Below are 15,299 nucleotides of genomic sequence, written 5' to 3'. Positions count from 1 at the left end.
CATTTTTCATAATTAAATATATAAGCATTTTTATGCTAACCGTGGAACTTATTCTGCCAAAAACATTTTCAAGCAAAATCTACAATGTACAAAACTCTCTAAAGAAAAGAATATTAACTCCAATTTTTTTTTTCAGTTCTGCAAAATGAAGGGTTTGGGTTTTATTATAATATTATTGCACCTAGTCCTTAATAAAACACAGGCAATGTCAGAATTATAAATATCTACCTTACACATGGCCCTTCTTAAAAGGCTCTGAAACTATCCAAGCAGTCTCTGCCCTGTAGGCATCCCCATCAGTACTGCCTAGAAAATAAGAAACTAAGGTTCAACTTTTTTCTTTTCTTCTTTCTCAGAACTAAGCATACCCAGTTGAATCAAGAACTCTTAAATTCTATCAGATTCAGCCCATCGTTTGTCCACCAGTGGGAAAACCAGAGAATGGTACTGTTAGGTAGGAGACTCCACATGGGAAGGAACCGCCCCTTAAGGCACTCAGTCCCCACCTAACATTCCACCTGAAGCCACTTCCTCTGAGGGGAAACTGGGTCATTCTGTGGTTAAAGGGAAGAAACTGGACCATCACAGGGGAACTCAAGCCCCTAAAGGTAAAGGCCCCAAACATACTCAATAGCCTGAGGGACTGACCTAAAGTTAACTTGTTGCTAGTTAACATAGCTATATCACTTTCCAGGGGAAAACCGTGGAGAAGAAATTATGACAAATTCAGCTGTCAATCAAGTTGTCGATCAACCCCAAATCCACCCGGGGTGAAGGGGAAGAACTAGCACAGGCCAGTAAAAGCAAACTCTGCTGAACAGCCAGGCCCTTGAGCTCCTTGCAGCTGGGCCTACTCTACTCTCCCAAGAGTCTACTGTCACTTTCAATGGACCTCTGCTTTGTTTGCCAATCTCTGGCATCTAGTTCACTTCTTTGCTTGATATGCCAAGAACCTGAAACTGGGACCCCCTGGAGACCCCTGCCAGTAACAATACCTAAAGAAATTCAGAGACTAAAATGTTATCACAGATATGTAAGTCAAATACCCTGATTTTTACAATAACAAACTGATCTTGCTATTGGACACTAAAGTCATGTGGGGGTTGGGGGGGAAACCTCAACCACTACTTACAGCATATGCAAAATTTAACTGGAAATGGATCGGAGATCTAAGTAAGAGCTAAAATGTGAAAACTTCTAGAAGAAAACAGGAAAAAAATCTTGGTGACCTAGGGTTTGGCCAAAGAATTCTTAAATTCAGTACAGAAAGTACTATAAAGGAAAACAATCAATAAACTAGACTTTGTCAAAATTAAAGGACTTAGCTGGGCACAGTGGCACATGCCTATAATCCCAGCAGCTTGGGAAGCTGAGGCAGGAGGATCACAAGTTCAAAGTCAGCCTCAGCAACTTCGCGAGTCTCTAAGCAATTTAGTGAAACCCTGTCTCTAAACAGAAATTTACAAAAGCAAATTGAAAAAAAAAAAATAAAGACCCTTAAAATTCAAAAGACACACTTACGAAAATGAAAAGGCAAGCCACCAACTGGAAGAAAAATTTTGCAAAGTATATCCAAAGGTGGGCAAAAGATTTGAACAGATACATCACCAAACAAGACATATAGCTGCCTCATAAACATACATGAGCATGCATAACCTCCCTGATTAGTGTGGAAATCCAAATTATAAACACTACACACCCACTAGAGTGGCTTAACTAACGTACCACATATTAATGAGGAAACAGAGCAACTTGAACTCTCAAACACTACTCATAGAAATGTAAAATGGTATAATCACTCTGGAAACAGTTTAGCTATTTTAATTTAATTCTTATTTTTAATTTTTTTTTTCAATACTGGGGATTGAACTCAAAGCTTGGCACATGCTAGGAAAGCACTGAAATACATCACCAGCTCTTTTTTATTTTATTTTGACACAGGGTCTCATTAAGTTGCCCAGGCTGGCCTTGATCTTGCAATTCTCCTGCCTCAGTCTCCCTACCCACTTAGCTATTTCTTAAAAGTATAAGAAGTATAAAATATAAACATATACCAATTTCACTGCATAATTGCTGCCACCACAAAATCATTACACCCTGTTTTCCAGTCCAAAAATTAATTTATACTCTTCAATCACATAACTATCACATGGTATAATTATGTTCCTCACACCACTAAAAAGGTAAACAGCGCAGCAATGTATTCACCAATGACACATGGATGCACTGGGAACTTGGAGCCTAGACCTCTCAGCATAGGCAATGCCAGTATAATTCTGAAAGCCAACTGGCATGGTTTGTTTGGAGCACTGCAGTACTAACTCACTTTATGAGTGGTGCTGAAGATGTAGCATCAGATAACCAACGCAGGATCTTTGGACACAGAAGATAAAATTTTGTAAGTCATACTTTGCAACACTGTAGTATATTTTCCCCAATGTAATATTTCAACTATAATGCACAAATCAATAACAACTAATGTGTTAACTTTTTTTTCAGATGGAAAAATGTTGACTAAACTGTCACAAAGAAATGATGTACATCAATTTGGACTATTCAATTTTAATATATGTTCATAAGCATTTCATGCATTTGAAATCTTGCACCAAAGGCAATTTAATAATAAATTTTTTTTTTTTTTGGTACCAGGGATTGTACACTAAGCCATATCCCCAGCCCTTATTTATTTATTTTAGAGACAGGGTCTCATTAAGTTGCTTAGGGTCTCGCTAAGTTGCTGAGGTTGGCTTTGAACTCACAATCCTCCTGACTCAGCCTCCCAAACCACTGGGATTACAGCTAATAGTAAATGAGTTTTAAGTAGTAACAGTACAATTTAAAAAAAAAAAAAAGGTTCACATAATGGTCACACCCTTTTAAAAAAAACTGACATGAAATCTAAAATGATTATGTGATGAAATATAGTACATATTACATGACCCAGCCATTTCACTTCTAGATGTTTAACAAGGAGGAAGGAAAGCACTTATCCATACAAAGATTTGTAAATGAATGTTTATAACCACTTAGTTTGTAACAGCCCAAAACTGGAAATGATCCAAATGTCCATCAACCAATGAATGGATGAACAAAATGTTATATCCATAAAACAGAATGGTTATCAATAATAAAAAGGAGTAAACTACTGATACATGCAACATTATGGATGAACTTCAAAATGTAATCATTATATGGAGTGAAAGAAGCTAGACAAAAAAAAATACCTACTATAAAATTCTAGAAACTGAAAATTAATTTACAGAGCAGTCAATGTCTATAGTGGGGGGAAGGGACCTAGAGAAGAGGGAAAGAATGACAAAAGGATACAAAGTAACTTTCAGGGTTGATAGAAGTGTTTCCTATCTGCTTATAATGTTTTCACAGGCTGATAGATATTTAAATCTGCTTACAAATTATTAGATGTGAAGTATACCTCAAGGAAACCATTAAAAAGGAAAAAAAACTGCATTTCATTCTAAGGCACTTATCCAAGAGATATAAAAACTGTCTACAGTCTAGAACAGGCAAAACTGATCAACAGGGACAAAAGGCAAATCAGTGGTTGCCTAGGACCAGAGTAGGGGGCTATCTACAAAAGGACATCAGTGTTTTTTCAGGGGTGAAGAAAATGTTCTACATTTTAACTGGAGTGCTAGTCATGCAAGCCATATCCATTTGTCAAAACTCAACAAACTGTGCCTTGTTGTATTTAAATTACACTTGAGTAAAGTTATTTTCAAAAAATTAGAGGTGGGGTTGGGTGTTCCAACTTAGAAAACTTATCATGTGGAAAGAAAACTTTATAACTACATGAAGTTTCTGCAAGGGGACATTCCTCTATATCCAAAATGAAATACATTTTCAACTGCAAACAGATGATTTAAAATAACAGTTAACAACTATTCTCTACTAAACACTTCACTCTGGACCACACCTCTGCCCTCTAATCTTCTGGACAATTCTACAATGTAGGTATTAGTATTCCAACTTTAGATAGGACAGTTGGGCTCAGAGGAGATAAGCAATTTACCCAAGGTCTGTCAAAGAAAGGAGTGAGCCTCAGCCTCCAAGAATAAATCTGGGTCCATCTTCACATATAGGATTTCCAACACAACATACTATTGCCTCTCAATGCCCAAAGTACTTGCTATTTGGAGATGACCTCTACGCTGCTGAAATTTAAGGAAAATGTTTCTTTAAACAAGCACTTCCTTGAATACGGCATCTACTAGTACAATGCCGTTCATTCCCTAGTACCTAAGTATTCAATAAGCATTGTAAAGAACTATTATTTGCATTACAAATCTTTTCCGTTATTAAATCTCTGGAGGGAAAATTACATTATAATTTTGTGTATTACATCATACACAAAGCTAAAAGATTTCACAATTATTTCTGACCTGATTATTATATAACAGCAAGGACAGTGGTGACTCTGAAGAACTAAGCCTGGAAACTTTCTCCGTGCTTCCTATACCTGATGGCCAACATGGCCCATGAAAGATACTACAATAACCAAAATATCCAAGTTGAAAGATATATAGATTGAAAAGGTCAGTGGACCTTATTTGATGGTTTAATTTCTTTCATGTAACCATGATTCTAGGAGAGCTGTGATTTTTACCACTTGGTACAGTTAACAATTTAATTCTTAATGTGAATAGTAAGAAATCATTATACAATTCAACTGAAGGCTTGGAAGCCAACCAAAATAATTCCAGTTTTTTACTGGCAATGAATTAGCTATGATTTAGAATAAAGTTCAGTCTTCCTGTGTCTCACTTAGCTAATTCCCAAAAGTACTGGTATGAATTTATTGTTCATGAAAATAAATATACATATACACATAAGCATACACTTAAACACATATAAAATATAGCTATACTGCACTTACAAACAACATGTACTTTATTCAAATCTGTATAATCACTCATTTTAATATACATTATTATAGAAATGTTTGTTTTAAATAAGTAATCGAACAGCTCTATTTACAAGATGAAAATTCTGCTCAGCTCTCTCATAATCATACCATGCTATTAAGCTCCAGGCGTTATATGGGTCACTTTTACATTGATGAAAATAGTCCACTCTTTATTTTTAAGTTTTTCCTACAGTTCCCATGAGAGCATTCTGCTTTCTACTGATTCACAAAGAGAGCCTTCTGAAGCTTCAGCAAGCAGGAAAAAAGGAACAGATGCCTCCCATGGTTGTCCTCAGAACAAAAGACATGGACAAAGGAGAAAACAATCCCCAAGCTCCCTATAATCAGAGACCTAGTATTTTTCCAAATAGGGGATTCTGAGTTTGCCAAGAAGTAAAATAACTCAGCCTTAGCAATAATGAAAGATACACCATTGAAATCCATTACATACCTCTCTCAACATGTGAAACAGTGGTCCCTCTGGACAAGCAAAATGAAAATGAAGACACCTGCAATTTCTATGTAGAAAGGCAAGTCAGTTGTACATCCTCTTCACAGTTTTTTACAAAACAGGACCTCATGAAATCATTAAAGTACAGGGACTGGAGGTGGTACTTCTGGAAATGGGTAAAGGACTCCAATATCCACTTTGTCTCTGTTTCTCAAAGACAATACATAAAATGTCTCATGTCCTAAAAGACAACCTTTTAACCTAGTCTTCTAGCCAACAGTCTAGCAGTATAAACACTAATTATAAAAGCTTACAGAAACTCCCTCTCTTATAGGAATAGAGAAAAAAAGTGACAATGTAAGAAAATCATGCACCAAAAACAAAAACTTCCAAAGGTAATTAGGTAGGTAGTTCATTACTGTTATAGTCTGGATGTGAAGTGTCCCCCAAAAGCTCACATGTGAGACAATGCAGGAAGGTTCAGAGGAATGATTGGGTTGTAAGAGTCTTAATCTAATCAGTGAATTAATTAATCACTGGTGGGATTAATTGAAGTGACAGGGTGTGGCTGGAGGAGACTGGAATTGAGGCATGGCTTTGGGGTATACATTTTGTAACTGGAGAGTGCAGACTCCCTCTCTCTCTGCTTCCTAATGATACAAGCTTCTTCCCTCTGCCATGCTCTTCTGCCATGATGTTCTGCCTCACCTCGAGCCACAAGGAATGGAGCCAGCCTTCTATGGACGAGGACCTTTGAAACCATGAGCCCTCAAATAAACCTTTCCTCCTCTATAATTGTGCTGGTCAGATCATTTAGTCATAGCGGTGAAAAAGTTGACTAAAACGATTACTGATAATACCAGAAAGTATGTCACTTTTGTCTCCTAGAAAATATCTGTAAGGACCACTTATACACTATTGGTAGAAGCAGATATTAATAAAAAGCATTTGAAAAATTGCTTAGCAATTTTTTTAAAGTAGGCATACAAATGTGCTATCATCAATAATTCTACCTCTAGGAAGATAATGAAAAGAAACCTATATATGTATTCAATAAGAGACATACAAAAAAGCTTATAACACTGTTCATAAAAGCCCAAAACTGGAAAAAACCTAAATACCCATCAAAAGCAGAAGAACAAAGAAATTGTGGTACATTTATACAACAGAATATGATACAGCAATGAAAATCATCTATTATTCCATGCAACAGTAGTGATAAATCTCTTTTTTTTACATGTTGAGCAAAAGAAGCTAGACACAAGAGAGTACAGGCCACGGTTTCTACTATATAAAGCCCAAAGTCAGGCAAACTAATCTATAGTGTCAGATGTCAGCAGAGTACCGCCCTGTGCAGGGAGCTGGGGGGACTGAACAGGAGTACAAGGGAGGCTACTAGGTGAATACCATAGGTAATTCTCTTTCTTAATCTGGATGCAAGTTGCATAGATGTGCTCACTTACGAAAATCCAACAAGCGGTATATTCATGATTTGTGCATATTTCTGCACATACTCAAAGCTCACTTTTTAGAAACAGAAAATATATGCTCACGAGAGTACCTCTTTAACTGAAATTTCAAATTTCTCTTTTAAGTGTATAAAGTGGGAGGAAGAACGGACTAGACTACGGGACTGAATTCACTAGATGTCAGAGAAGGAATACCAAGGATGAAGCAAGGGCATCGCAGAGCATGCTTTGAGGAAAACGAGGTGCTGAGACTCACCCCATTAAACAACTCTCTCCAACCCCTTGCCTGTGGAAGCTGCCACCCTGCTGCTGGTGGCTAACAGGCTACACACTGTCTAGAATGCCCAGACTTCCACTCTCACTAGTTAAGTTGTAACTGAGAATAAGCAGTTTGTTCCTCAACTAGTTCACAATTTCACTCAAATTTTCAGTTACATAAGTTAAATACTACCTAAGTATATGAACACAAAAAGTTATTTCTATGAAAACTAAGTTGAAAGTTTTTCAAAAACTCAGTTATCAGAGAAAACCACTAATAAGGAAGAAGTTGCCTTAACTTGTAAGACAAGCAAAAATTATAAAAACGGGACCATGCTCTCAGACTGCTTCATAAGCATCTTTAAATTCTCACTCAACTTTAGAGAAAACTGAACTTGGCATTGTAAATGCCATCTAGGGGTGATTTATGCAAGAAAGAGGATTCTGAACTGTAATCTCCAGAGCCACACTCAAAAGGAAAGGTCAAGGCTCTCCATCAAAAAGACAAGCAAAAGAGTAAGAATTTATGTTTTACATTAAAATGAAATGTTGAAGGTATGTGTCATTTATATTAGTCCCCACTTTAAACAATTTTTTGGATTAACTAACCAACTATCCATCTCAATTGTGAAGCATTCAAAGAGGACTTCCCTTGTACATCCCTAAAGAGAACCAGGCAGGCGAGGCTGACACTTGAGACCACACACACACGTACCCACACTCTCTCCCTCTCTCTTACTCTCAGTCCACATACACACACACACTCACACCCACACCTCACTGAAACAGTAGTAAAAGGCAGAAGGAATAAAAATAGAAATCAAGATCATAAGGAAAGTAAAAGAAACGTGAGGAAACAGAAAATTTGAAAACTGTGCACATACAAAAAGAGTTTTTAATACAAATGTTTACTTCAGAATAGCAAGAGAGATAGGTATTTTTAAAGATGAAGCAATCAAAAGCTAAACAAGTAGAAAGTTGCCCACTGGCAGTCACCTCACTGATGGCTCATCTGGATCTTGACCACAGAGGGTTGACACAGCTCTCAGATGTCAGGAGGCCTAACTCCAGTACAGTATTGCATTTATGTCCACTGATCTGGTGGCAGAAATCTCACTTTGTCATATCACTAGGGGGAGCACTAATGCCCTAAAAAAAAAAAAAAGAAAAAGAAAAAAAAGAAAAAGAAAAGAAGAGAAAAATAGGAACGAAGTTCTCAATCTGACTGACCATGGGAGGAAAAGAGAAAAATGGAAACTCACAAGATGAAGTGAAAAACAGTTCAAAACTCACAAACAACTTTCAAAGTAAGCAACATAAAACATGGGTGAGGTACATTAATCAACACATTTAATGCATAATATAAAAGGTAAATATTGCTTAAGATGGGGTAATTTATCAGAAAATATAAATCATAAAACAGGCTGACCTATGATCAGTCCGTTAAAAATGTTTCATTATAATTTGTGAAGATTTTAGTTTCTGACAAATACTATTAGCAAAGGAAGTTAATGGATATCTATCACAAGCTGTAGTTAATATACTTAACTTGTTTGTTACTTTATTAAATTATTGGAAGGAAAAATTAGTACCATCATCTCTTTAAGAGTTTGAAACATACCCTGAGCACCTAAAGGACAAAAAGCAGGGAGACAGAAGGTAATTAACATTAATTGGGTACCCACTGTATGCCACATGCTCTACAATTAATCAACCACTCAGGGACACTGGGATTATTATTTCCATTTTATAGATGAGAAAACCAGGCTCAAAAACCCTAAGTAGGGGCTGGGAAGATAGCTCAGCTGGTAGAGTGCTTGCTTCACAAGCACAAGGCCCTAAGTTCTATCCCCAGTAACACCAAAAAAAAAAAAAAAAACCCTAAGTAACTTTGCTAAGGTCACAAAGATAATGAATAATAGAGTAGGTAAGACCTAAGTCTCTCTGAGTCTACTGCCCACAATTAAAAAAAAAAATCAGAAATTGCTTAATTCATCTAGTATGTTTGTCAACTTAAATACATTTCATTCTGTTAAGAGGTTTACATTTCTATTACAGCAAAGAACAAGAAAGAACTAAAATGTACAAAATATGGATTATCTCCCAAGAGTTTGCAATCTGTTAAAGAAATGGACACATACACACAAGCTAAGGAATGTAAAGCAACGATTAATTGCTGGCTGAGGGATGCAAGCCTAAAGTCATATGGAAGCTGAGAGAAGCCTGGCATCCATGTGGCTTCCTTATGGCAGTACAGGATTGTGGCTGCATTCCAGGGATGGAAAATGTTGGCAGGTAGAATGAAAGGATACTCCAGGATGCTGAAGGTGGAGTTAAGGATGACCACAATGTATCTGAGTGACAGTAAAGAGCCAGCATGACTGTTTCAAAAAATGCAGGTGTGAGTAGAAACAACCCGCACCCCCGCACATCCGTCCACCAATGTTAAGAATGGATAAGCAAAATGTCCCTCCTTACCCCAGGTTTTGCTTTCCAGGGTTTCAGTTACCTGCAGTCAACCATACTCTGAAAATATTAAACAGAAAATTCCAGAAATAAACAATCCATAAGTTTTAAATAGTGTGCCATCTCAACATCTCTCATCGTGCAGGGCTCTCCTGCAGCACAGAAATGCTTACTTTAACTTAATAATGGTCCCAAAGCACAAGGGTAATGATTTTGGCAATTCAGATATACCAAGGAGAAGCCAGAAAATGCTTCCTTTAAGTGAAAAGGTGAAAGTTTTCATTAAGAACTTATGTTTCAAAAATAATCATGGCTAGGTGTGGTGGCGCACACCTGTAATCCCAATGGCTCAGGAGGCTGAAGCAGAAAAATCACAAGTTCAAAGCCAGCCTCATCGACTTAGAGAGGTGCTAAGCAACTCACTGAGACCCTGTCTCTAAATTAAAATACACAAAAAGGGTTGGGGATGTGACTCAGTGGTTAAGTGTCACTGAGTTCAATCCCTGGTGCCAAAAAGAAAAAAAGAAAAGAAAAATAATCATGCACAAAAGTTGTTAAGAAGGCATCGTCTACCCATAAAATTGTGATGAAAATAAAGGAACTGTGTGCTAATTTTACAGATGATCCTTGAACACGAAATGCTAAGAAAAAGTAGTCACTCACAAAGGCCATATATTATGATTCCATTTACAAGAATGGTCAGAATAGGGAGGGAGGGAGGAAGGAAGGAAGGGAGGGAAAGAAGGAAGATTAGTGGTTCCCAAAAGCTAGCAGTTGGGAAGGGAGGTATGATCTAAACTGCAAGCTTTCTTTTTGGGGGGACAAAAAGGTTCTAAAATGGATTGTGGTAATGCCTGTACAATTCTGTGAATACATCAAAAAACACTAAACTGTATACTGTACGAGTGAACTGTATGGAATGTGAATTACATTTCCATATAGTCATTTTTAAAAGTGAGGGACTGGTGGAGCTTCACACTGCACAGCTAAGACAGAATCATTTATGGAGTATTCTGAAAGCCAGGCTTAAAGATCTGGAATTTATCTGATAGGCAATTAAGAGATACATGAGTAAAGACGTACTTAATGAAAGCACGGAATATATACTAAGGACTCTTCTCTAACACAATTATCCGCATATTTCAAGTGCATTCCTAAAATATATGACAAAATCACACAGAAGAAAGAGAACAGGAAAAAGATGCTGTAATACAATTTTGACTAAGACACAAGCTGTGACTATTAGGAAGGTTGTTTTGCTTCAGTGCTAAAAGCCACAGATGGGTATATCAGCACCATAATTATGCAAAACCACAAATTCATCTGTTTCAAGTCTTCAAATACAGTAATGTTCTAAACTTAATGGTGAAAATGGCATTAATAACGGGCCTATCGTATTTCAGGGTAGGATCATTTGTTTTTTCATTAGATGGCAGTACTCTGTACATACTTTTTTTAGGTATTGGACTCAATTTAAGAGCTATCAGAATTTCCATTAACATAAAGCATTTCTCCTGCTGATGCTTATACATGTGACTCTAAATTCTAATCTAACATAATATTCCAAGAGTTTTAATAAGCAAAATAAGAGAACTAAAGAAACAAATCTAACACAAAAGCAGAGAGCAAATATATAAATATACAATATCCATATATCTATGAATATTAAATATCTAATACAAGGAAAAGGTAAAACATTCAAAAATGAGCCTGAAATTTTAACAGGAAAAAAGCAGAAGTCAGGATTGGGTTCTATAGCATTTGTAAGAACAAACTTTCTAAATGGAATAAATTACATTTAAAATAGAAAGCTATCAATACAGAGTGGATGAGGAGGCTATGACAGAGGCAGTTTGGAGCACATCTAGGAGACAACCCGTCCCTTCCCCTGAATCCCAAGGAAGAAAGAACCTTTCAGGGAGTCTTGGCATCATCCCTCCAGAAGCTGGCTGGAAGGCGAAATCCCACTTTCCCCAGGAGATGGTGAGATGCTGGAAATACAAAAGAAGAACCAAGCAAGAGAATCCAGACAACCAATCTAGTGTTCCCCTTCCCAGGCACCTTGAACCCTCCTTACAGGTAGGTGAGCCACAAGAAACTAAAGCAGACATTGGATCTCTTTTAAAAAACTCTCTTCTCTAAGAATTGGAGGACCCATCTGCCTCTATAAGGGCTTTGTAAGTTCCAGAACTAAGTGCAACTTATGTTTTATGTCTGAAAAATAAAGAAAACCTAGACGATCTGGTTCTCTAACCAACAATAAAAGCAAATAGAAAACAAGTAAGCTTTCCTAAAAAAGAAGTCTTATCACTGATATCTAGAATAAGGTATCTGCTATCACAAGTAAGGAGAGCAAGATTCTCCATTTCCTAACTGCAAGGCAGTGTTTATACTAAAGAAAAGTATTCAGGAGGAGTAAGAAGACATTATTTCAAATCTTCAAATGCTGTGTATTGAATTTATCCAAACTTTCACCAGTTGTATTTCAATTTTTTTAAAAAAAAAAGCCTATGGGAAAAGACAAATGTTGACAACTATCACTCACCATTTTCATCATTAATTATTAAGGAATAAAATATTTCAAATATAACACAATCAAATATCAAAATGGTTAAAAGTTGTATTGTTCTCTAGGTTAAAACAAAAATATAAACTGAGAATTGATAACATAAGTACAAGTTTTCTTTTAAAAAAGAGGTAATTATGAGACCATGCTAATAGATAACCAAAAGCAGGGAGTGAGGGGTAACAACGTCAAAATGAAGCCTGAGACCCAGAGGCACTGCTGAATGATGGAATGTTGGCGGGCATGGCCTACGTGGGAAGCAGGCTGATGCTTTGACTAGTAAAGACAGAAATTCAAGATGTCTCCAGTAGGCTAAGGAATAATTTAAAAACTGGAAGTCCTGGATGGAGAATTTTTTATAGATTTATCCAACAAATAACATGGGTTTGAAAACATGATCTATAAACCAAAATAGAGAACAAGAAACTGGCCAGCACCTGAAACTGGCAAAATAGACCTAAACTAAAAAAGCAAGGATGACAAATATCCAAAGAGGTAAATAAAAGCAGTTTTCAAAATCTGATTCTGGAAAAATGAAAGTAAAGACTAATTTGCCAAAAGAGGAAAAAATGTGCAAATTAAGGAAAATTTTTAAGTAAATATACACAAAAAGACTTTAAATTTCCAATTCTGAAGAATTTTCATCAATATGTTAATTAATGTGCACTATTAGTTTTTGGGAAGCTAAATCTGTAGCCAATTTTTAAAATAATTCAGAAAAATATTATGAATATTTGCAGTAACCATTTGCCTTAAAAATTCTGTAAAGCCTATGAGAGGGTTTGAAACTTCAATGAGAGTAGCTCAATTAAATTAAAAAAAAAAAAAAAAGAACTCTCAGGCAAAAGTTCACCTAGCAAAAGTAATATAAACAGGATGTCCTAAGCAGCAAATCCATATTTGGCGATTGTTTTCTATATGGTAAATGGTATATAATATTTAAATTCTACAGGGAGCTTAAAAATTAATCACTGGATAGTCTTAAGTCTCATCTGAACTTAACTGAAAACCAAAAGCTGGAAAAGAAATAAAGGATGAGGTTCAACTCAACCTATTATTTGTTCTCCTCCAAAGCAAAATTACATATATTAGATATCTTATTCAATTTCAGTTCTCAAATTCCTAAGTCCTTACCTAATCTAATTCATATCATAATCATTATGCATGCGAAAGTACTCTATTCAAGTGAGTAAGTAAATCTGAACACAACAGAAACATGACATTTCAGAAAGCATTCATCTATGCCACCACAAGGAAAGAACAGCAATTTCACAGAAAGACTAGGAAATACCTGAGCAGATAAACAGCCCTTTCAATATCACTGAGGTCTTCATCAACTGTCAATCTTTCAATTTCTTCTGGTGTCTGTCAAGGGTAAAATACAAATTACGCACAAACACTGGTCAATCTTGCCCCCCTCCAAGTGACCCTCTATGAGTACAGACTAATGAAAGTTTCCCAACTAAGCACTGAAAACTAAGCAATGAAGAGTAATCAAGGACCTGATGGTTCTTGGCAACATTAACCACAAAGGTCTCTGATTGGTGATCTCACGGGGAAGGGGTGTTTTATTTTGTTCCGCATTTACTCTCCTAGGTTCCAGACTGCAGCTTAATCACATCGTAGCTTAGGATCCTTGCTGAAATCAATTTCCTACGCGTATATAATGCTTATGCATGTATCATATGTATATGTATAAACACATTTTATCTCTACTGCCCTGAGACTCTACCGTAGGAAATGCTCAAAGGGGGGAGAATGAAGACTGCAGTCCAGTGGGAATATAAGGGACGAGATATGGAGTGGGGGGAGGGGAGAGAAAAAACTCAGGAGCTGGAAGAAAATCAAAGGGTCCAGACATTGCGGCAGGTGGGAACCAGCTATAAGAGACCGGCCAGGAGGGAGGAGGGTCCCTAAACTAGGTTTCCCAGCAGTGGGGGTGGGAACCACCGCGGGGCTGGAAGGAAGATGACTCTGCGGGGCGGGGGAGCGGGTGGAGGGCGCAGGCGGAAGGCGGACTCCCTCACGGGAGCCGGGGCGCGGGTCCCTGCTGGGTCCTGGAGGGGCTGGAGGAAAGGAAGAGCGGTGCTCAGGAGGGGCGCGGAGGGCTGAGGACCCGGACGACGCCGGGTGCCGGCGCCCACCGGGGCGTGAGGGGAGGCCGGTCTGCGCTGGGGACAGGGACCAAGCTTGAGCTCACTTGGAGTGGGGGTCGTGAGCAGATGCGGCGCGGGGCATCGGGGGCTCGGGCGGGGAGGAGTTGGGCTCAGGGCCGGGGCCAGAACCCCGGCGGCACCAGCCGCGGGGGACGCGGGAAGGGGCTGCGGCCCCGGGACCGCGCGGGCCGCCGGGGCAGCCCCTGCAGGGCGGGGGCGGGGCGCCCCGAGGGGCCGCGGGGGCCGCCGGGGGGACGCGGGGGCCGGGCCGGCGGTTCGCGGGGAGGCCGGGGTCGGCACGCCTGGGCAGGGCCGGGGCGGGCCCTCGGGCTGAGGGTCCGACTGAGGAGCCGGGCCGCGTCGAGGAAGGGCCTGGGAGGAGGGCTTCGGGTGACACGGCGACTGCGCTGAGGAGGACGGAGGGTCCGGCCGCCGCGGCAGGGGCGGGGGCGGCGGGCTGCCCCGGGTCAGCCGGCCGGGCGCCCTGAGGGCAGTCTCTGTCGGCGGGGCGCACCTTGAGGCTCCGGCGGACCGGCCTCTCGATGATGGTGAGCTCCTGCAGGTCCTCCATGTAGCCGAACAGGCTGTTCTGACCGAAATCCATCGCGACGCCGGCGGCCGGCGGCGGCGGATGCATGGACCGCCGGGACCCCTAGCCACCCGGGCCGAAGCGGCCCCGGGATGCCGGACGCGCGCAGTCCCGCGCCGCCCACCAGCAAGACTTTCTCCCGCTCTCGACCGCGGGAACCGAACGTGCGGCTGGCGGGCGGCGGGAGCTGGAGCGCGGCCCGCCGAGGGGGCGGGGCGGGCGGCGAGGGGGCGGGGCAAGGTGGGAGGGGAGGGGCAGAGGCGGGGAGTCTCCACAGAGCCCGCCTCGGTCCCGCCCCCCGTCGGGCTCCGTGCGCTGTGCGCGCGCGCGGCGGGACGCAACCGCCGGGCAACGTCGCTCTGAGTCCGCACCTCTTTACCCTCCCTGGCCCTCGCCCCGCCCCCAACCGAGGCGCCCCAT

General features: G+C 40.0%; 1 protein-coding gene across 6 annotated transcripts in view; it reads right to left on the bottom strand.

Annotated features, from left to right (window-relative positions):
* Ppp4r4 (protein phosphatase 4 regulatory subunit 4) overlaps window positions 1-15,064 on the bottom strand; it is a 106,738-nt gene extending 91,674 nt beyond the window's left edge. For 5 of the 6 annotated variants that reach the window (XR_007107287.1, XM_047541857.1, XM_047541858.1 and 2 more), the window contains exons 1-2: window positions 14,805-15,064; window positions 13,426-13,499 (exon numbers count right to left, since the gene is read on the bottom strand). Coding sequence is in view for 4 of the 6 variants with exons in the window: in XM_047541857.1 (XP_047397813.1) it covers window positions 13,426-13,499; window positions 14,805-14,927 (197 nt within the window). In the remaining 2 variants the exon portion in view is untranslated. Of the gene's footprint in view, window positions 1-13,425; window positions 13,500-14,804 lie in introns of those variants that run through there. The other variant, XM_047541859.1, reaches the window with a different exon arrangement.
* Window positions 15,065-15,299: the final 235 nt, after the last annotated feature.

This window comes from Sciurus carolinensis, chromosome 2 (genome assembly GCF_902686445.1).
Source record: "Sciurus carolinensis chromosome 2, mSciCar1.2, whole genome shotgun sequence".
Lineage (NCBI taxonomy): Eukaryota > Metazoa > Chordata > Mammalia > Rodentia > Sciuridae > Sciurus > Sciurus carolinensis.
The sequence above is the reverse complement of the archived record's forward strand: the minus strand, read 5'-3'. Positions and strand labels throughout refer to the sequence as shown.